The following is a 22,594-nucleotide window of genomic DNA, read 5'->3' as shown; positions in this document are numbered from 1 at the left end:
GCTTGTGGTGTTGTTGGGCTCCTTGGTTGCCGCAATGAACTGTGGGATATAAAAGCGCAGCCAGTTTCGCTTGTCAGTTACATCAAATTGATGACCCACTGCTGTCCTCATAATATTATAGACCTGTTTCTATATAGATACATATTTAAATTGTGAAATTAACGATTGAGTGCATACATGTTTATTATAAAAATTACTCTCACCGTAGTCTATCAAGTACGGTAATTTGAGGAAGTCACATGGGTAAATGACCATTTCCGGCATTTGACGACACATCCGGCTTGTCTGGTTTACCGATTTCGATTATCATTATTTTAAACTTTAAACTTACTTATTTGTCCTTACGTATATAATTACTTCAAAATATTACAGTGATTTTTTTCTTGATTTGGTTTCTAAATTAAGATTTTTGGTTAAAAAAAACCACTGACAAACAGGGTAACCGTGTTTACTAAACACCGTATAGGACTTAGCTTTACCAGTCGGTGTCTGTCACACAATAATTATTATTTAAGACTAGTTTCGCTTGGTCTGCCGTCAACGTGTTTTTATGGCGGCTTTTAGTAGCACCAAAATATTCTTCTGTCGCGGTTTATTTTCAAGAATAAGTAGGACAGTCCCTGCAAGCGGTCAGTAAACAGACACAGCTGATGTTATGAGACAGACAACATGTACACTTGTTACTTAATTAATGATGTGTTTTGCAGGCCTTGTTCGAAGGAGTTTGTGTCCGTGTCAAGATGAAACACACTTGCCTAGGTATGTATGTAAGTAAACAATATGCAGTGCACTGTTAAGCATATACAGGTAAAAGCCAGTAAATTAGAATATTTTGAAAAACTTGATTTATTTCAGTAATTGCATTCAAAAGGTGTAACTTGTACATTATATTTATTCATTGCACACAGACTGATGCAGGTCAGCAGCAGGAAGCATGAAGTGCTCTAAAACTTGCTGGTAGACGGCTGCGTTGACCCTGGATCTCAGGAAACAGAGTGGACCGACACCAGCAGATGACATGGCACCCCAAACCATCACCCAACCATGCAAATTTTGCATTTCCTTTGGAAATCGAGGTCCCAGAGTCTGGAGGAAGACAGGAGAGGCACAGGATCCACGTTGCCTGAAGTCTAGTGTAAAGTTTCCACCATCAGTGATGGTTTGGGGTGCCATGTCATCTGCTGGTGTCGGTCCACTCTGTTTCCTGAGATCCAGGGTCAACGCAGCCGTCTACCAGCAAGTTTTAGAGCACTTCATGCTTCCTGCTGCTGACCTGCTCTATGGAGATGGAGATTTCAAGTTCCAACAGGACTTGGCGCCTGCACACAGCGCAAAATCTACCCGTGCCTGGTTTACGGACCATGGTATTTCTGTTCTAAATTGGCCCGCCAACTCCCCTGACCTTAGCCCCATAGAAAATCTGTGGGGTATTGTGAAAAGGAAGATGCAGAATGCCAGACCCAAAAACGCAGAAGAGTTGAAGGCCACTATCAGAGCAACCTGGGCTCTCATAACACCTGAGCAGTGCCAGAAACTCATCGACTCCATGCCACGCCGCATTAACGCAGTAATTGAGGCAAAAGGAGCTCCAACCAAGTATTGAGTATTGTACATGCTCATATTTTTCATTTTCATACTTTTCAGTTGGCCAACATTTCTAAAAATCCCTTTTTTGTATTAGCCTTAAGTAATATTCTAATTTTGTGACACACGGAATTTTGGATTTTCATTTGTTGCCACTTCAAATCATCAAAATTAAATGAAATAAACATTTGAATGCATCAGTCTGTGTGCAATGAATAAATATAATGTACAAGTTACACCTTTTGAATGCAATTACTGAAATAAATCAAGTTTTTCAAAATATTCTAATTTACTGGCTTTTACCTGTATGTATTTGGATTCAATTGATTGATTGATTGAAACTTTTATTAGTAGATTGCACAGTGAAGTACATATTCCGTACAATTGACCACTAAATGGTGACACCCGAATAAGTTTTTCATGATACAGATATACTATTTTCATAATACAGTCATCACACAAGATAATCATCACAGTATATAAATTGAATTATTTACATTATTTACAATCCGGGGTGTGGGATATGGAGGGGGAGGGGTGTGTGTGTGTTAAGTTTGGTTGGTATCAACACTTCAGTCATCAACAATTGCATCCATCCATCCATCCATCTTCTTCCGCTTATCCGAGGTCGGGTCGCGGGGGCAGCAGCTTAAGCAGGGAAGCCCAGACTTCCCTCTCCCCAGCCACTTCGTCCAGCTCTTCCTGTGGGACCCCGAGGCGTTCCCAGGCCAGCCGGGAGACATAGTCTTCCCAACGTGTCCTGGGTCTTCCCCGCGGCCTCCTACCGGTGGGACGTGCCCTAAACACCTCCCTAGGGAGGCGTTCGGGTGGCATCCTGACCAGATGCCCGAACCACCTCATCTGGCTCCTCTCGATGTGGAGGAGCAGCGGCTTTACTTTGAGCTCCCCCCGGATGACAGAGCTTCTCACCCTATCTCTAAGGGAGAGCCCCGCCACCCGGCGGAGGAAACTCATTTCGGCCGCTTGTACCCGTGATCTTGTCCTTTCGGTCATAACCCAAAGCTCATGACCATAGGTGAGGATGGGAACGTAGATCGACCGGTAAATTGAGAGCTTTGCCTTCCGGCTCAGCTCCTTCTTCACCACAACGGATCGATACAGCATCCGCATTACTGAAGACGCCGCACCGATCCGCCTGTCGATCTCACGATCCACTCTTCCCCCACTCGTGAACAAGACTCCGAGGTACTTGAACTCCTCCACTTGGGGCAAGATCTCCTCCCCAACCAGGAGCTGGCACTCCATCATCAGAGAAATTGACATTGGAACAGTGTAGGTCTGACTTGGTACATATGTACAGCAAGTATTGGACACAGAGAGAGAGATCAGAAATTATAAGAAGAAGTGACTACATTTGATTGTTTACATTTGATTATTTACAATCCAAGGAGGTATGATGAGGAAGGGAGGGTGTTAGTTTAGGGTTGAAGTTGCCTGGAGGTGTTCTTTTAGTGCGGTTTTGAAGGAGGATAGAGATGCCCTTTCTTTTACACCTGTTGGGAGTGCATTCCACATTGATGTGGCATAGAAAGAGAATGAGTTAACAGAGGTGGGACCAAGTCATTGTTTTGCAAGTCACAAGTAAGTCTCAAGTCTTTGCCCTCAAGTCCGAGTCAAGTCCCGAGTCAAGACAGGCAAGCCCCGAGTCAAGTCCAAAGTCAAGACTGGAAAGTCTCAAGTCAAGTCCTAAGTCCTGCATTTTGAGTTTCGAGTCCTTTCAAGTCCTTTTAACCACAGACTAATATATTAACACAGATTGTGTATGCTTTTCAAACGCTGTATTTATTTATTAAAACAAGTGCATTTTAAATTGCAGGAAAGAAAATTGTGCTGACATTGCACTTTATAATAGCACTATTAACCAGTCATTTTAAACATTAACTCATTCCTTTACAGAACAAACACATTGAAAAATAAAGTGCAAATGTACTTATTTGTACAAAAGTGTTAACATTGAAAAAACATGACATATACGTGAACATAACAAAAAAGTTGTACTTTTTATATGTCAGGGCCCTATGCTGCATTGCATTTGCAAAAGACCAAATTAGCCAAGAGTCTGTCAGTCATTTGTGCACGCTGGGGCGTAGTATTTATTTTACCTTTATTTTACTATTTTTGTCTTTTTTTAGGTGGCTAAAATACGCGGTGCTGCTGACCGCCGTCTAACGTTACGTGTGATATATTGACTAATGTAACCCTGCTTAAAAAAAAATCACTGAACAAAAAGTATGAATAAGGTAGTGAACTGCAACAGATTCCCGTGTTTGCAATAACGTTATAACGTTAGCAGTGAGTTTACAGCCTCACTGATTTAACTACACAGCAAATAAAAGTCACGCTACTTAGCCAATAAACGTTATCTTACATTCAAAACTTACCGTTCTTTGTGCAACTTCAAATGCCGGACGAAGTTGGAAGTTGTTGCCTCTCCATCAGTAATTTTCGAACCGCATGTGTTGCATACTGCAAACCGTTTTGTGTTGACCACCTCGTAATTTTTATACCCAAACGAAATTATTTTAGGTATAATTTTTTGTTCACTGGCGTGTGGTTTGGACATGTCTTCTTCGTTGGTTGTCCTGCAATTTGATTGGATGAATGCTGTGTGATGAAAACAAAGTAGATCTAATTTGATTGGCTGTTGTACTGAGCTCAGTACAACAGCTGGTGTGCTCTAGAGCACACCAGCTGACACACGCAACGCTGATAGACAAGTACACAATGAAAAATACGGAGCGCTCCCGAATAACTTTTTCATCTTTGGGTTTTGGGGAAAATAGCAAGTCATGTCAAGTCATGTCAATTCAAAAGGCTCAAGTCCAAGTGAAGTCACAAGTCATTGATGTTAAAGTCTAAGTCGAGTTGCAAGTCTTTTTACATTTTGTCAAGTCGAGTCTAAAGTCATCAAATTCATGACTCGAGTCTGACTCGAGTCCAAGTCATGTGACTCGAGTCCACACCTCTGTGAGTTAAGACCTTTGTTAGATCGGAATCTGGGTTTAACGTGGTTAGTGGAGCTCCCCCTGGTGTTGTGGTTATGGCGGTTAAGGAAGTAGTTTGACATGTACTTCGGTATCAGGGAGGTGTAGCGGATTTTATAGACAAGGCTCAGTGCAAGTTGTTTTACTCTGTCCTCCACCCTGAGCCAGCCCACTTTGGAGAAGTGGGTAGGAGTGAGGTGTGATCTGGGGTGGAGGTCTAGAAGTAATCTGACTAGCTTGTTCTGGGATGTTTGGAGTCTAGATTTGAGGGTTTTGGAGGTGCTAGGGTACCAGGAGGTGTATGCGTAATCGAAAAAGGGTTGAACGAGAGTTCCCGCCAGAATCTTCATAGTGCTTTTGTTGACCAGAGAGGAGATTCTATAGAGAAATCTCGTTCGTTGGTTGACCTTTTTGATTACCTTGGTTGCCATTTTATCACAGGAAAGATTAGCCTCTAGAATGGAACCGAGGTAGGTGACCTCATCCTTCCTGGCGACAACAATGTCACCCACTTTTATAGTGAAGTCACTGACTTTCTCAAGGTTGATGTGGGACCCAAACAGGATGGATTCCGTTTTACCTAAGTGTATGGATAGCAACATGTGTAAGAACAGAAATATGGCCCACATTGTTATCCAAAAACTTTAATATTATAACTGTATGTCGGCTAAACACATTATGTATCGGTACATTTTGTATAAATGTTGATATTAGGTAAAAATATGTTTATTGATTTCTAAGCCAGATGCCCTGATGTGGGATCTGAGCAGAGGGTGTCGTTGTGGCTTGTGCAGCCCTTTGAGATACTCGTGATTTAGGCCTATATAAGTAAACTTTGATTGATTGATTGATTGATTTCTAAGCCATTTCAGATTAACATGATGTACTGTATATACTGTAGTTACATGACCATGTATTTGTTTTTGGAAGACAGTGGTGTCAAACTTCGTGTTATGACTGTCATGTGTAAGGACAATTTGTGTTACAACGTTTTGTGGTTGCAACACACCCCTAAAAATTGTTATTACTGTACACATTGAAAAAGTGAACAGTTACAGTACATGTGGGCGGTGAAAGAATACATAGGCGAAAGCCGTGTAGTCACTGCAATAACGAAGGACAATGTCTGTTCTTTTGTTAAGTACGACAAGGGGGAAGGAGACGGCACGACAGCAGGAGGTCTAGCTCAACAGGTTTTATTTGAGCTTTGATGAATACGTAGGGTGTGTATGCTACTATGTGTATGGATGCAAGGCCATGTGTGGAATTTAACCAAATATGAATTACCGGAGGTTGTTGTAAGTGTGTGTTGCTTGTCCAGAGGGGCGAAGCAAAAGAGGTTCGTGGGGCAAGAGAGAGGCGTTCAGAAGTCCAGGTCCGAGCGCGGGGGTCGAGGATCGAGGAAGGCAGTCAGAGTCCAGAGGGAGATCAGCAGGTGAGGCGCATGGCTCACTGCTGAAACATGGAGGTACTGTGGGAACAGGAGATGACAAGGACAGGTAAGGAGTAGGCACGAGGGAGACAAAGCGAGCGAGAGAGAGAGAGACACACAGGAGAAGAGCCATAGATGTGAAGCTTACTGAGTCAGGGCTACGTTCCGGCGTAGAGTAGTCTGCGGAGTGAGCCTTTATGCTGTTGTTCCTCATCAAGTCCAGGTGCGCAGATTGCAGATTTCCTCCGGCTGTGGAGGAGCCTCTTAAGTGCTCCTGCCGTGGAGGAAGAAGCAGAATGCGCGTGTGCCGTAATATCTTTTTCGTTAACTTTTTGCCCTTCATTATTCCTCTATAAGGCAATCTTCTGTGGCAGCGCATCAACAAAAAGAAACGTACAAGTAAAATCAGACATATTAAAAGGCTCAGAATGTGTAGAAAGCTGACAAACATTGGCTGTATGCGTTTTATCCCTTATAAATATTTAATGCCTTAGCATATCTTGACCTACAATAGAGATGAAACATACAAATAGGCTTACATGATTGTAGTCAACTGTATGCCGTTTCATCTCTAAACTACTTTATATTGGTTTTAAAATATTTAATAAACAGGTAAAAGGTGACAAATGTTAGTTAGAAGTGGCCGCATCCTTAAATTACTCTGTATGCAGGAAAAAAGTTTTGACACACCTGGTGGAAGGTAACTCTTCTGCTCCTGAAGCACTGCATACATATACTGTAGATGAAAATGTGGCGAAACAAGCACCGCTACAGTGTTATCCCCATACTTGCCAACCCTCCCGGATTTTCCGTGAGACTCCCGAAATTCAGCGCCTCTCCCGAAAACCTCCCGGGACAAATTTTCTCCCGAAAATCTCCCGAAATTCAGGCGGAGCTGGAGGCCGCGCCCCCTCCAGCTCTATGCGGACCTGAGTCCGCTTTCCCACGATATAAACAGTGTGCCTGCCCAATCACATTATAGCTGTAGAATGATCAAGGGCGAGTTCTTGGTTTCTTATGTGGGTTTATTGTTAGGCAGTTTCATTTACGTCCTCCCAGCGTGGCAACAACACACAAACCGTAAAGCAGTTCGTCTGCCGTAAACAGCAATGTTGTGACACTCTTAAACAGGACAATACTGCCATCTATAACATCAATAACATACACGGCTTTTAGAGAGTGCAGTGCACAACTGCGCACACAACAAGGAGACAAAGCAGAAGAACGAGGAAGATACAGCCATGGCGACGCCGACGACGAGTAGGATGAAGAAAAATATGCTTTGTTGCACCTTTCCTGCCTGAGTCCGGCGATTAGTTGCAAATCTTACTTTATTGATTGCTTGCACACAGCCAATCCAACACAAAACAAACTAGTCCCGCCCGCACTCACGCTACCGCTCCCTCTCTTCTCTCGCCCACACACTCACTGACGTCACTCACCTCACATGCTCACCTATTAAAGGGCCACACACACACATACATACGCTACTCTCATAACAGCTTGTAAGTTCCAAGCCGCAGCTGCGATTGGACCTGGATAGCCTCCAGGAAGAAGTAGTGAACTACCAAGTGCTTGGCACTGAAGATCTTCCTCAGTAAGCAAAGATTGCCCGGTTTTGGGCCAAGCTAGGGAGAGATGGAAGATTCCAGACTCTAATGCATTTGATGAAAGCACTTTTGTGCGTGCCACACATCAATGCATCATCAGAGAGGGTGTTCAGCATGGTTAGAAAAATAGTGACAGAGAATAGAACAAGGATGGACAATTCAACCCTTAACTCAACAATGAGTAGATGAGTGTTATGTGTGTGTGTATATGTGTAAATAAATGAACACTGAAATTCAAGTATTTCTTTTATTTATACATACATATATATATATATATATATATATATAATAAAATAAATATATATATATGTATATATATATAGCTAGAATTCACTGAAAGTCAAGTATTTCTTATATATATATATATATGTATATATATATATATATATATATATATATATATATATATATATATATATACAGGTAAAAGCCAGTAAATTAGAATATTTTGAAAAACTTGATTTATTTCAGTAATTGCATTCAAAAGGTGTAACTTGTACATTATATTTATTCATTGCACACAGACTGATGCATTCAAATGTTTATTTCATTTAATTTTGATGATTTGAAGTGGCAACAAATGAAAATCCAAAATTCCGTGTGTCACAAAATTAGAATATTACTTAAGGCTAATACAAAAAAGGGATTTTTAGAAATGTTGGCCAACTGAAAAGTATGAAAATGAAAAATATGAGCATGTACAATACTCAATACTTGGTTGGAGCTCCTTTTGCCTCAATTACTGCGTTAATGCGGCGTGGCATGGAGTCGATGAGTTTCTGGCACTGCTCAGGTGTTATGAGAGCCCAGGTTGCTCTGATAGTGGCCCTCAACTCTTCTGCGTTTTTGGGTCTGGCATTCTGCATCTTCCTTTTCACAATACCCCACAGATTTTCTATGGGGCTAAGGTCAGGGGAGTTGGCGGGCCAATTTAGAACAGAAATACCATGGTCCGTAAACCAGGCACGGGTAGATTTTGCGCTGTGTGCAGGCGCCAAGTCCTGTTGGAACTTGAAATCTCCATCTCCATAGAGCAGGTCAGCAGCAGGAAGCATGAAGTGCTCTAAAACTTGCTGGTAGACGGCTGCGTTGACCCTGGATCTCAGGAAACAGAGTGGACCGACACCAGCAGATGACATGGCACCCCAAACCATCACCCAACCATGCAAATTTTGCATTTCCTTTGGAAATCGAGGTCCCAGAGTCTGGAGGAAGACAGGAGAGGCACAGGATCCACGTTGCCTGAAGTCTAGTGTAAAGTTTCCACCATCAGTGATGGTTTGGGGTGCCATGTCATCTGCTGGTGCCTGATGGTTAAAACTGTTCCATCACTGATGGTGGAAACTTTACACTAGACTTCAGGCAACGTGGATCCTGTGCCTCTTCATTTGTAAAGAGTCGGCCTTCATTCTAGACTTAAGCACTATTGCCTCACTTACAGCACGCAGGGTTGGCCTGTCCGCAGGGTAGATGGGAGAATACAAATCAGAGAAACGTGCGTAACTTCAAGCGCGTAAAAAACACTTAAGCGCAAACGGAAGAATAGGGCCCGATAGTTTTAGGGTGCTTTGCCAGATCACCACATATATATGCATTTACACACGTTTTTTCACCTTGTGATATGTTTGTGAAACTTGATCAATACTGGTTGAAAAACATGACTGTCTCAGACAAAATGGATTGGCATTGGCAAGCAGAAAAATGTTGTTACAACTTAAACCCACCAGATAGCGACAAAGACCAGTAGATGACAGTCACAGTAAGACTTTGAAAGCCACTGAGCTTCTATTCGGCACCGGCTCAATCATTTGGCGGGAAAATAGGCATATTTTTGCAATTTTACATGCCAACAAAGCAAGCTTGCCTGATAGAAAATGCTTAAAAATAAGGCTCCACTTTTCAAAATGCGCTTGCTCAATGCCAATTAGGGCCCGAGCAGGCAAAAAGCCTGTGATGGCCCTATTGTTACTGCTTTAACAAACTCCTCACAGGGACTTTGACTAGATGAGTTGCGGTTACAATTACAGATACTATACATGGAGGTGATAATAAATTGCAAAACAAATTTTGCCTACGCCACAAGATGGCGCAAACTGGGCATTTTTGTTTTTTAGCCATTTTACACAAAACGTTAAAAACTCTGCTCCACAAACTCAGATCTTGATCCCGACTAATAGAAATGATGATGATGATGAAGTGCCCGATGGGTCACTATCTGTTCATACCTATTCGTAGTGGGCGGAGCCTGGCAATGAAAACTGTTCCACGCCATCAGCCATCAAACTGTCCATTCTTTCCTTCAAATGATTGGATATCCCTCTCAACTTATATGAAGGTTAAATGTTGATGTTTGATCATGGATACATGTTCAAGGTAAGACATTGATTGTATTTAGTGTGTATGATATAGATCGTACCAATTCATACTGGGCGGACGGAGCTTGGTGGTTAAAACTGTTCCACGCCATCAGCCATCAAACTGTCAGTACTTCACTTCAGATGATCAGCTATCTTTCTTAAATTACATGAAGGTTAAATGTCAATGTTTGATCATGGCTACATATTGATATCAAATCCAACAGCGCCATGTAGGTGTAGCTTTTGGGACTCGCCAAACAACACAACACTTAAATAACTCTGCTGCACAAGGTCAGACATTGATTGTATTTAGTGTGTATGACAAAGATGACACCTTGAAATGTTGGATGATTGTACCATGTCACAGTGGGCGGAGCCTGATGGTTAAAACTGTTCCATGCCATCAGCCATCAAACTGTCAAAACTTCACTTTAAGATGATTGGCTATCTTTCATAATTTACATGAAAGTTAAATGTCAGTGTTTGATCATGGCTACATGTTAATATTAAATCCAATGACACGATGTGGGGGGAGCTTTTGAGACTTGCAAATCACACAAAACTTGAACAACTCAACTCCACAAGGTCCGATATTGATTGTATTTAGTTTGTATGATAACATTCTTGGTCGTGGGTCAAGGCATCAGGATAGACGTGACCACATGCGTCATGCATGCCTGCCGACTTGTGTGAATCCTGCGGTGCAAGGGGGTGAGGGCCCATTCAACGCTGCTCGCAGCTTTAATTTACATTGGATATGCCATATACATGCTATTGATTAGCTATAGCGATTTTACATGACAATTTCAAACCTGCAAAGTTGGAAAATTGCAATTAAGATGCATGTTACAATCTAAGAGCTTGTGTGTAATAAGTACTTGTAGGCGAACATGTTGTAAGATTCAACAAAAGACAAAACAGGCACATTCAACTTAATGCCAATTCTCTACTTCCTGAATACAGTAACAGACATAGAACAAACTGAAATGTTAATGAATGCATACTGCGTGTAAGAAAACACTGTATAACAGCAGGACAGCACAGTTATCATTATCAGCTCAGTGTTAAAATTTAGATATAAAAAATGAGATTTTTCTATTAAACAAATTAACATACAAAAGTACCGAGTATTTGTACCATTGACTACTGGTCAATCAATTTCCAGGTACCAGTATCGGTATCTGTATCGGTTCAAATGTGAAAGGCACCTATCCCTAATTTTAATATCCATTTGCATTTGTTTATGCCTACTTACAGTATGTGCATACATGAGTGTAACTGTTTGGTTCTTGGAGTGAAGCCCAACATTTTTGAAAATCTCTGCTGTATAGAAATCATTGCTTCCTGTAATATTTTAAGTTCAACAACATCTATTCTAGAATGCAGGTTGACTTCTGAATCATATGTATTTCAGAACAATTACTACCAGAGGACATGTAAATATTAATCCTCATATCATACAAATTAGATCGACTTCAGGAACATTTCCGTATTGCTAGTTAGATACATCATCAATTTTCTTTGGCGATCACTCCATCCTTTTATGGGATTAACCAGATGGCGAAATAGGAGATTAGAGCATGGCAGACATTGGAGAACACTGAAGTATTGTGGCTTTGAATGTGAGTCTGCTTACTTCACGTAACTTTGTGTGTACAGTATATGTGACTATCTAATTATGTTTACCAAGAATAGTGCAAATAGCTGAAGCTGCACATATGACAAACACATAGCCAAGTAACATACGCCACTCAAAGCCAAGAAGACTGTACCATAAATACTCTGCGATGCATACAGGTAAAAGCCAGTAAATTAGAATATTTTGAAAAACTTGATTTATTTCAGTAATTGCATTCAAAAGGTGTAACTTGTACATTATATTTATTCATTGCACACAGACTGATGCATTCAAATGTTTATTTCATTTAATTTTGATGATTTGAAGTGGCAACAAATGAAAATCCAAAATTCCGTGTGTCACAAAATTAGAATATTACTTAAGGCTAATACAAAAAAGGGATTTTTAGAAATGTTGGCCAACTGAAAAGTATGAAAATGAAAAATATGAGCATGTACAATACTCAATACTTGGTTGGAGCTCCTTTTGCCTCAATTACTGCGTTAATGCGGCGTGGCATGGAGTCGATGAATTTCTGGCACTGCTCAGGTGTTATGAGAGCCCAGGTTGCTCTGATAGTGGCCTTCAACTCTTCTGCGTTTTTGGGTCTGGCATTCTGCATCTTCCTTTTCACAATACCCCACAGATTTTCTATGGGGCTAAGGTCAGGGGAGTTGGCGGGCCAATTTAGAACAGAAATACCATGGTCCGTAAACCAGGCACGGGTAGATTTTGCGCTGTGTGCAGGCGCCAAGTCCTGTTGGAACTTGAAATCTCCATCTCCATAGAGCAGGTCAGCAGCAGGAAGCATGAAGTGCTCTAAAACTTGCTGGTAGACGGCTGCGTTGACCCTGGATCTCAGGAAACAGAGTGGACCGACACCAGCAGATGACATGGCACCCCAAACCATCACTGATGGTGGAAACTTTACACTAGACTTCAGGCAACGTGGATCCTGTGCCTCTCCTGTCTTCCTCCAGACTCTGGGACCTCGATTTCCAAAGGAAATGCAAAATTTGCATGGTTGGGTGATGGTTTGGGGTGCCATGTCATCTGCTGGTGTCGGTCCACTCTGTTTCCTGAGATCCAGGGTCAACGCAGCCGTCTACCAGCAAGTTTTAGAGCACTTCATGCTTCCTGCTGCTGACCTGCTCTATGGAGGAATTTTGGATTTTCATTTGTTGCCACTTCAAATCATCAAAGTTAAATGAAATAAACATTTGAATGCATCAGTCTGTGTGCAATGAATAAATATAATGTACAAGTTACACCTTTTGAATGCAATTACTGAAATAAATCAAGTTTTTCAAAATATTCTAATTTACTGGCTTTTACCTGTATATGATCAAACGTTCAAAGATACAGTAGGTATACATCAGTCAAGTGTGACAACCACCTGTACTCACTGTGAATCCAGTATTTAAGGCTGCTAGGAACAGACAGCAATGTCTTTCCTGCCATGTCTTTCCATGTCGTTCTTCCAATGTATCTTTGTTTAATAGCTATGTAATGTAATGTCATTATTAATGTAAATGCAGGAATGATTCCAGCGCGATATAAATTGTATGATAACTCCCCCATATCGTAGTCTGGTTCCTTATTTGTATCAAGTGTCCTAGCATTACCCACTATCAATATCCTCGTGTTCCTCTCAGACCATCCCTTGTTGAGGCTCATCCTATTTGAATAGGTGCTGCACAAAGCCACAAAACACTAAATACAAATAAATACACACAACAAAACTTGTGAAAACTTTGGTCCAATTCTTCAAATTTTAAAGGTTGCTCTTTTTTTCCACATTTTTCCTGACAATCAAGGTATCTCTGGTGGGATGCTGCTAAAAGATTTTTCTCCCATGGTGGTGGCGCAGTCGTGGAGCAGCAGACGCTGGATAGCATTGCCAAGAAGATCCGAGATCAGAAGTACAAGAGAGTGGTTGTGATGGCTGGGGCTGGGATTAGCACACCCAGTGGCATCCCAGATTTCAGGTAAAAGTCTTCTCTGTGCTGGTTTTAGTGTTTTTACCCATTGAAAGTTTCAGGTTTATTCCTGGGTCTTTGATGAGTGGTCTTTTTCCTGCAGGTCCCCTGGTAGCGGCCTCTACGACAACTTGCAGCAGTATAATCTGCCATATGCAGAGGCTATTTTTGAAATTAACTATTTTCATCACAATCCTATTCCCTTCTTTGCTCTTGCCAAAGAGTTGTATCCAGGAAATTACCAGCCTAATTCTACACACTATTTTGTGCGACTGCTTCTTGAAAAGCATCTGCTTATCCGGATGTACACACAGAATATCGACGGTTTGGAAAGATGTATGTATTTGCATTTTTTGTCTTTTGCGGCATTTGAAGTAAAGTGTTATCTCGGTTTTGTTAGTAATATGTTAAAACAGGAAGAAAACGGTATGGTATGGAAGCTGAAGCAATTTTTCCTATAAGAAATAATGTAAATCGAATTAATCTGTTGTAGACACCCAAAAATATTAACACATTTTATGGAAACAAATAATAGTTTTGCATGTAGAAAACAATGTGAAATACATATAAATGATTAAGAAATGGATTAATTAACATTTACGTTTTTGTCATGTGCTCGCACGGTTGCGGGCAGCGTGACCCCAGGATGCAAAGTAACAAGTCATTTTAATTAAGGACAGTACAGGAAGTAAAGTTTAACGAGCAAGCACATAGTGAGTGCACAAAAGCAAACAATGTCACCATGTCCAGCTTCTGACAGGCCAACCAGGAGGAATTTAAGTAGGCCTAATTACCAATGGACAGAAAATGAAGTTGCAGTCAACACTATAGGAACTAAGCATTAAATACAGCACTTAAACTAGAAAGCAGAAGCACCAGGACAGGAAATAATACCAAACACAGGAAAATAACAAACAGAGTCTAAACTATCATGACACGTTGACCTTTATTCAAAACTCTTGTTAGCGAAGACGTCGATGAGTGGAGAGCCACCTTAGTACTTTGCTGCGACTGCTTTCTTGAAATTTATAGTTTTTCACCCTGCATGTGCAATTTTCTTTGGCTCTGTAGCGTCTTATTTCAACAAAAAGCCGCAGAGATTGAGTCACCAACGTGTGAGATTCTTTGTTGGGTCACTCCATTACAAAAATTGCTACTTTGTTACGCTTAATGTTTGGCTGTGTGATAACGGAGACCATTTATGAAAAACGGGGCAATGATTTGTCGAAAACTTTAGTCACAAACTAAATTATTTGTAATGTATGGCGTAGGAAAAACAAGGTACTACTGTATTTGTCTTTTGAAGGAATGATGATGACATGTAGCTGCGTTTTCAAACAGTGGCAGGGATTCCTCCTGATTTTCTTGTGGAGGCCCACGGGACATTTGCTACCGCCACCTGTACTGTTTGCAGACGCAAATACGAGGGAGAAGACCTACGAGTGAGTTGTAAATAAAGTTGTTTTGCTCAAGTCACAATATTTTATTACATTTTCCTTTGCTAGACATAAACCTAAATGGTGTTGCTTTTCACTAGCCAGACTTGATGAGCGGAGTGATTCCCAAATGTCCAACTTGTAAGGGCATTATAAAGCCAGACGTTGTTTTCTTTGGGGAAGAGCTACCACTTCACTTCTTCAAGTACCTCACAGACTTTCAACTCGCAGATCTCCTCATCATCATGGGCACATCACTAGAGGTGAGCTGTCTTCAAACATCAACATAAAACTAACCATTTAGCTTTAATAATGTCTTGTGGACAAAATACACCCAGTCAGTTCTAATCTAAGGATTGAATACAAATTGTTTTAAAAACTTAGGGGAAGAGAAAGAATAGACATAATATTTACGTCTACAACCCAGTTTATATCGACAACACGTCTAAATTAACCAACTCATCAAGTCCTCGTCCACCGCATTCTTCTTTTTCTTAAAAAGTGAGCGCATAAGTCAATGTTGGCGTTAATGATCCACCGTTGGCATTTGATGATCAAAAACTGCTTATGTCAACAGATGTTGTGGTATTGTCAACTTTTGTATTTTTTGCTTGCACGTTTTTACAAAAGTAGATTTTTGGTTATGTCAAAATCTTGTTAGGTTATGGTTCCAATCTAATACAAAAGAAAAAAGATTGGCATCTGGAAAGGAACTTATGCTTTGACCAGATCACTGACCGTATAGCAACCCCTTGCTGATGATCAAAATGAATTGTGTGATTAATCTGCGTTTTATACACGATTAATAGGATTTTTTTGTGATTAATCACATGCGTTAAAGCGTTAGCTTTGACAACCCTAAATAACAGAGGTGTGGACTCGAGTCACATGACTTGGACTCGAGTCAGACTCGAGTCATGAATTTGATGACTTTAGACTCGACTTGACAAAATGTAAAAAGACTTGCAACTCGACTTAGACTTTAACATCAATGACTTGTGACTTCACTTGGACTTGAGCCTTTTGAATTGACATGACTTGACATGACTTGCTACTTTCCCCAAAACCCAAAGATGAAAAAGTTATTCGGGAGCGCTCCGTATTTTTCATTGTGTACTTGTCTATCAGCGTTGCGTGTGTCAGCTGGTGTGGTCTCAGTACAACAGCCAATCAAATTAGATCTACTTTGTTTTCATCACACAGCATTCATCCAATCAAATTGCAGGACAACCAACGAAGAAGACATGTCCAAACCACACGCCAGTGAACAAAAAATAAAGTTAAAGTTAAAGTTAAAGTACCAATGATTGTCACACACACTATGTGTGGCGAAATTACTCTCTGCATTTGACCCATCACACTTGATCACCCCCTGGGATGATATGATACCTAAAATAATTTTGTTTGGGTATAAAAATTACGAGGTGGTCAACACAAAACGGTTTGCAGTATGCAACACATGCGGTTCGAAAATTACTGATGGAGAGGCAACAACTTCCAACTTCGTCCGGCATTTGAAGTTGCACAAAGAATGGTAAGTTTTGAATGTAAGATAACGTTTATTGGCTAAGTAACGTGACTTTTATTTGCTGTGTAGTTAAATCAGTGAGGCTGTAAACTCACTGCTAACGTTATAACGTTATTGCAAACACGGGAATCTGTTGCAGTTCACTACCTTATTCATACTTTTTGTTCAGTGATTTTTTTTAAGCAGGGTTACGTTAGTCAATATATCACACGTAACGTTAGACGGCGGTCAGCAGCACCGCGTATTTTAGCCACCTAAAAAAAGACAAAAATAGTAAAATAAAGGTCAGTTAAAATGTATACTATATTATGAATATGTGTACCGTTTTAGCTAGCTTTCTGACATACTGTTGGTTGTTTACCTCAGTGGTCCCCAACCACCGGACCGCGGCCCGGTACTGGTCCGTGGATCGATTGGTATCGGGCCGCACAAGAAATATTTTTTTTTCTTTTCTTTTTTTAATTAAATCAACATAAAAAACACAAGATACACTTACACGTAGTGCACCAACCCAAAACAACTCTCTCCCCCCTTTTGTTCTGGGCATTGAACATGAAGACTCTTCCTTCACTGTTTCGAGTGGCCATGAGAGTCTTGGCAGTGCCTGCCTCCAGTGCTCCAGTGGAGCGAGTTTTCAGCCATGGTGGCATCATACTACGCCCCCATCGTGCACAAATGACTGACAGACTCTTGGCTAATTTGGTCTTTTGCAAATGCAATGCAGCATAGGGCCCTGACATATAAAAAGTACAACTTTTTTGTTATGTTCACATATATGTCATGTTTTTTCAATGTTAACACTTTTGTACAAATAAGTACATTTGCACTTTATTTTTCAATGTGTTTGTTCTGTAAAGGAATGAGTTAATGTTTAAAATGACTGGTTAATAGTGCTATTATAAAGTGCAATGTCAGCACAATTTTCTTTCCTGCAATTTAAAATGCACTTGTTTTAATAAATAAATACAGCGTTTGAAAAGCATACACAATCTGTGTTAATATATTAGTCTGTGGTTAAAAGGACTTGAAAGGACTCGAAACTCAAAATGCAGGACTTAGGACTTGACTTGAGACTTTCCAGTCTTGACTCGGGACTTGACTCGGACTTGAGGGCAAAGACTTGAGACTTACTTGTGACTTGCAAAACAATGACTTGGTCCCACCTCTGCTAAATGAATACAACAATAAGACAATGTAACAATATTTATTGTAAATGTAACCAGAGATGTTTGTGAAAATAAACATAGAAGAGAACTAAACAATATTCATCTCATAATGCTAGTATCCAGCCGATACTAGTACTACCCTTGGTATCAATACTATTGATTTTGAATCGATCGCCCATCCTCAGTAAAGTGATGGCGCAGCACGGCACTGTAAACATTTGCACCCTCAGAATTGAACTGCGGTAAGTTCACAATGTACACAGTAGAGATGCGCGGTTTGCGGACACAACCGCGGATTATCCGCGGATCGGGCGGATGAAATAAAAAAAAAAAAGATTTTATCCGCTCGCGGGTCGGGTCGGGCGGATTAATTAGATTTTTTTTTTTTTTTTTTTTTTTTTGCGGGTGGCAGTTAAACCAATTCGGAAATATATATACATAGTTAAATGTTGTTACCCACATACGAAAAACGAGCAGGCACCTGCTGCATATGCCACAACAGAAGAAAAAAAAGAAAAGAGATGGACACTTTTACGGAGCGGAGAAGGGACGCCTCGCTGGGGTCCGGGACCGAGGCCCCTTCCCCCGAGAGGGCCCCACCGCTCCCATATGATTGCGCACTGGTGTGCGTCTGGGTCGTGACAGCGTGGCACGCGAATGTCTGTGCATTGGATCAGTCTCCTTTCTTTAACAGGCAAAAGCTTTATAACCTCACCATACCTGCCAACTTTTAAATCAGAAAAACCTAGTAGCCAGGGTCCAAGGGCCGCAGGCCCCGGTAGGTCCAGGACAAAGTCCTGGTGGAGGGTTCAGGGCTTCGCCCCCCGACGCAAAATCATTATTAGCATTCAGACAGGTTAAAATGTTGCTAAAACCATCACTTTTCTATCAGTCACAGTGACTTTTCAAAACAAAAATATTACAGCAAAAATCATATGGGTTGATTGACATGTTTATTCTGTAAGCTAACTTCAATAGTTTGAAATTATTTTGACAGTTAATGCCAGTTATCTTGTCAACCTTTCACAAGACTTCAATTTGTTAATTGAAAGTATAAATAGTATAAACACTTTTAACAGTATGTCGTGCTGTGAAATACAGCCGACAGGATTGCGCATGCACGGTGCAGGAGAACAAAGGACTTCTTTCATTTAAGGTTTGTGATAAACCATCAAACTCATTCGTTAAAAGGACTCTATAGTAATATAAAGCGAATTTTTCTGGACATTATCATGCAAGAAAAGTTTATTTTTGGGATCGCGATCACCGCGTAATGATTTTTAAAGGTTGCATTACATTATTAACTGTCCCATGTGATCAGCCAGTGCGATTGGAAGTCCATGCTCAATTATTGCCTCCGTAAATAAAACTTCGGCATTTATCACATCCAAAGAATCTGTTTGGGCGACGAAAAACGTTGAAAGTTTTCCACTTGTATCGCTAGCAACGGCATTAGACTTGTGTTTTTTTGTCCCAACGTGGTCTTTTACATCGCTAATTCCTCCGTGTCCGATCGAAAAATCTTGTCTGCACAAGGTGCAATTCGCGTAGTTTTCACCCTTTTTTTTTTTTTTTAATTATTATTAGATATATAACAACGGGCGGATGGCGGGCGGGTGCAGTTCTGATCAAACGTTACATCGGGTGGATGGCGGATGGTTGACGACTTTCTGACGCGGTTGCGGATGAAATAATTGCCTATCCGCGCATCTCTAGTACACAGTATACTTATTAAAGTGTACTGATGGATGTTTTATTTAAGACACAGTCTAAAGATACTTTTGTACACATCCCTTTTGTATTTTTTCTTCAATGCAGTTAGAATTAACATTGACATTGTAACGTATAATGACAGATCTGTTGTTTTACATAATACATGTGTAAGTAAAAAAGTGGCCAGCGAATTACTTCCTGTTGTTTATTCTTCTCCTTGAAGGTAGAGCCCTTTGCTAGTCTTGCTGGGGCAGTGCGAGGATCTGTCCCTCGACTCCTCATCAACAAGGACCTAGTTGGTCCATTTGCATTGAGAAATCGTCGACTTGGTGATGTCGTGCTACTGGGCGATGTAGTAAGTGGCGTCCAAAGTTTGGTCGATGCTCTTGGTTGGACTCAGGAGCTGGATGCTCTGATGGCCAATGCTGCTGTGAAAGTGAGTTACTGTACCATTGATTTCTACTACAAGCAATTTTTAAAAATCAAATTATACAGAGTTATTAAGTTATAGATTTTGTTCACATATTTAGTCCGCGTCTGTACCAAAATGAAAGTTCTGTAACCTACAAACGGAACGAGAATACAATTACTGTTACATCCCTCATATTTAGAAGGGTCTGGACAGTTGTTGCCCTAAACGAGATCTTGTTTGTAGCCCATTTTTGGTTACTAATGAAACTGATCTCGCCAAGGCTTTAAATGTCGTTAAATATTGAAAATATCATTCAATCAATCAATCTTTATTTATATAGCCCTAAATCACAAGTGTCTCAAAGGGCTGCACAAGCCACAACGACATCCTCGGTACAAAGCCCACATACGGGCAAGGAAAAACTCACCCCAGTGGGACGTCGATGTGAATGACTATGAGAAACCTTGGAGAGGACCGCATATGTGGGTAACCCCCCCCCTCTAGGGGAGACCGAAAGCAATGGATGTCGAGTGGGTCTGACATAATATTGTGAGAGTCCAGTCCATAGTGGATCCAACATAATAGTAAGAGTCCAGTCCATAGTGGGGCCAGCAGGACACCATCCCGAGCGGAGACGGGTCAGCAGCGCAGAGATGTTCCCTGCCGATGCACAGGCGAGCGGTCCACCCCGGGTCCCGACTCTGGACAGCCAGCACTTCATCCATGGCCACCGGACCTGTGCCCCCCCCCCCTCTCAAGGAAAAGGGGAGCAGAGGAGAAAAGAAAAGAAACGGCAGATCAACTGGTCCAACAGGGGGGCTATTTAAAGGCTAGAGTATACAAATGAGTTTTAAGATGGGACTTAAATGCTTCTACTGAGGTAGCATCTCTAACTGTTACCGGGAGGGCATTCCATAGTACTGGAGCCCGAATAGAAAAGGCTCTATAGCCCGCAGACTTTTTTTGGGCTCTGGGAATCACTAATAAGCCGGAGTTCTTTGAACGCAGATTTCTTGCCGGGACATATGGTACAATGCAATCGACAAGATATATAAACATGAATGTGGTCAGAGACTGCTTGATCATGTGGTTGTAGCCATAATCAACCACATACAATGTTTATGTCAGGAGCCGTCCCTGAGTCTGAAGGTAAATACTGCAACATTGTTTCTAGGTTTGATCCTTCCTGCTGTCTTCTCATCCTCTGGCATACCAGCGAGCTGTGTTAAGAAGCAGAGTTACTATACATACCTCCTCCTAAGAGGTAGCGCTGTAACACTACATTATATAATAATGAAGCATTACTTAACAGTGTTATACATTTTGTCCTCAGTATGTAATTAGTATACTGTATTATATGTAAAAAGTAGTAAGTAGTATTGTAATAAAATTGTTGATCACATTCTGTAATAACTTGTTACATATTGCAAAAGCTGTACTTTTTATTAAGAAAATGTAGCAATTTGGTAATATGTGATATAAAACATCATAAGTTATGCCTTAATTAGAACATTTACCGTATTTTCCGCACTATAAGGCGCACCTAAAAACCACAATTTTTCTCAAAAGCTGACAGTGCGCCTTATAACCCGGTGCGCTTTATTACGATTCATTTTCATAAAGTTTCGATCTCGCAACTTCGGTAAACAGCCGCCATCTTTTTTCCCGGTAGAACAGGAAGCGCTTCTTCTTCTACGCAAGCAACCGCCAAGGAAAGCACCCGCCCCCATAGAACAGGAAGCGCTTCTTCTTCTACTGTAAGCAACCACCCGCCCCCGGAAGAAGAAGAAAAAACGCGCGGATATCACCGTACGTTTCATTTCCTGTTTACATCTGTAAAGACCACAAAATGGCTCCTACTACGCGACAAGGATCCGGTTCATAAAAAGACGCAATCTCTCCATCCGCACACGGATTACTACCGTATTTCACAGCAACTGATATTCCTGTGAACCGCACTGTGGAACGGGAGCACGTACGGTGAATATTCGCACCACAGGGAATGAGAAGTCATCCTTCACTGTGGTTCTAGCTTGCCATGCTAACTTCCACCCATGGTGATATTCAAAAGGAAGACCTTGCCAAAAGAGACCTTTCCAGCCGGCGTCATCATAAAAGCTAACTCGAAGGGATGGATGGATGAAGAAAAGATGAGCGAGTGGTTAAGGGAAGTTTACGCGAAGAGGCCGGGTGGCTTTTTTCACACAGCTCCGAAGGCGAACACACCTTCACTAAGACGGGCAGACAGCGCCGGACGACATACGCCAACATTTGCCAGTGGATCGTAAATGCCTGGGCAGATATTTCGGTCACAACTGTGGTCCGAGCTTTCCGGAAGGCAGGATTCACAGAACTGCTGCACAACAACAGCGACACTGAATCCGATGACTTCGACGAGACGGAGCCGGCCATTTTTGGATCCCACGCTTGCGCAACTTTTCAATTCGGACACCGAAGACGAAGAATTCGAAGGATTTACGAATGAAGAATAACTTCAGAAGGTGAGCGCTATGTTTATTTTGTGTGTTGTGACATTAACGTTCGAGCAACATTATGTTGCTTTTGCTCTACACCATTTTGAATTTTACTATGTTTGTGATTGCACATTTGCGTACATTTTGGGACAGAGTTGTTAGAACGCTGGTTTTCAATATATTATTAAAGTTTGACTGAACTATCTGACTGTTTTTTTGACATTTACTTTAGCGCAGCGTTTTTTTGACATTCACTTTAGCGCAGCGTAGGCGCGGCTTA

General features: G+C 41.2%; 1 protein-coding gene across 3 annotated transcripts in view; it reads left to right on the top strand.

The window, feature by feature from the left end:
* The first annotated feature begins 23 nt into the window (after positions 1 to 23).
* Positions 24 to 22,594, top strand: part of sirt3 (sirtuin 3) — a 23,554-nt gene continuing 983 nt past the window's right edge. Inside the window, exons 1-8 of one of the 3 annotated variants that reach the window (XR_009816811.2) lie at positions 26 to 629; positions 708 to 759; positions 13,424 to 13,594; positions 13,689 to 13,921; positions 14,927 to 15,027; positions 15,123 to 15,284; positions 19,652 to 19,864; positions 21,015 to 21,104. Coding sequence is in view for 2 of the 3 variants with exons in the window: in XM_061975112.2 (XP_061831096.1) it covers positions 551 to 629; positions 708 to 759; positions 13,424 to 13,594; positions 13,689 to 13,921; positions 14,927 to 15,027; positions 15,123 to 15,284; positions 19,652 to 19,864 (1,011 nt within the window). In the remaining variant the exon portion in view is untranslated. Of the gene's footprint in view, positions 630 to 707; positions 760 to 13,423; positions 13,595 to 13,688; positions 13,922 to 14,926; positions 15,028 to 15,122; positions 15,285 to 19,651; positions 19,865 to 21,014; positions 21,105 to 22,594 lie in introns of those variants that run through there. The other 2 variants (XM_061975113.1, XM_061975112.2) reach the window with 2 other exon arrangements.

The sequence above is a fragment of the Nerophis lumbriciformis genome, linkage group LG15 (genome assembly GCF_033978685.3).
Source record: "Nerophis lumbriciformis linkage group LG15, RoL_Nlum_v2.1, whole genome shotgun sequence".
NCBI classification, from domain to species: Eukaryota; Metazoa; Chordata; class Actinopteri; order Syngnathiformes; family Syngnathidae; genus Nerophis; species Nerophis lumbriciformis.
This window is presented reverse-complemented; position numbering and strand designations above follow the sequence as displayed.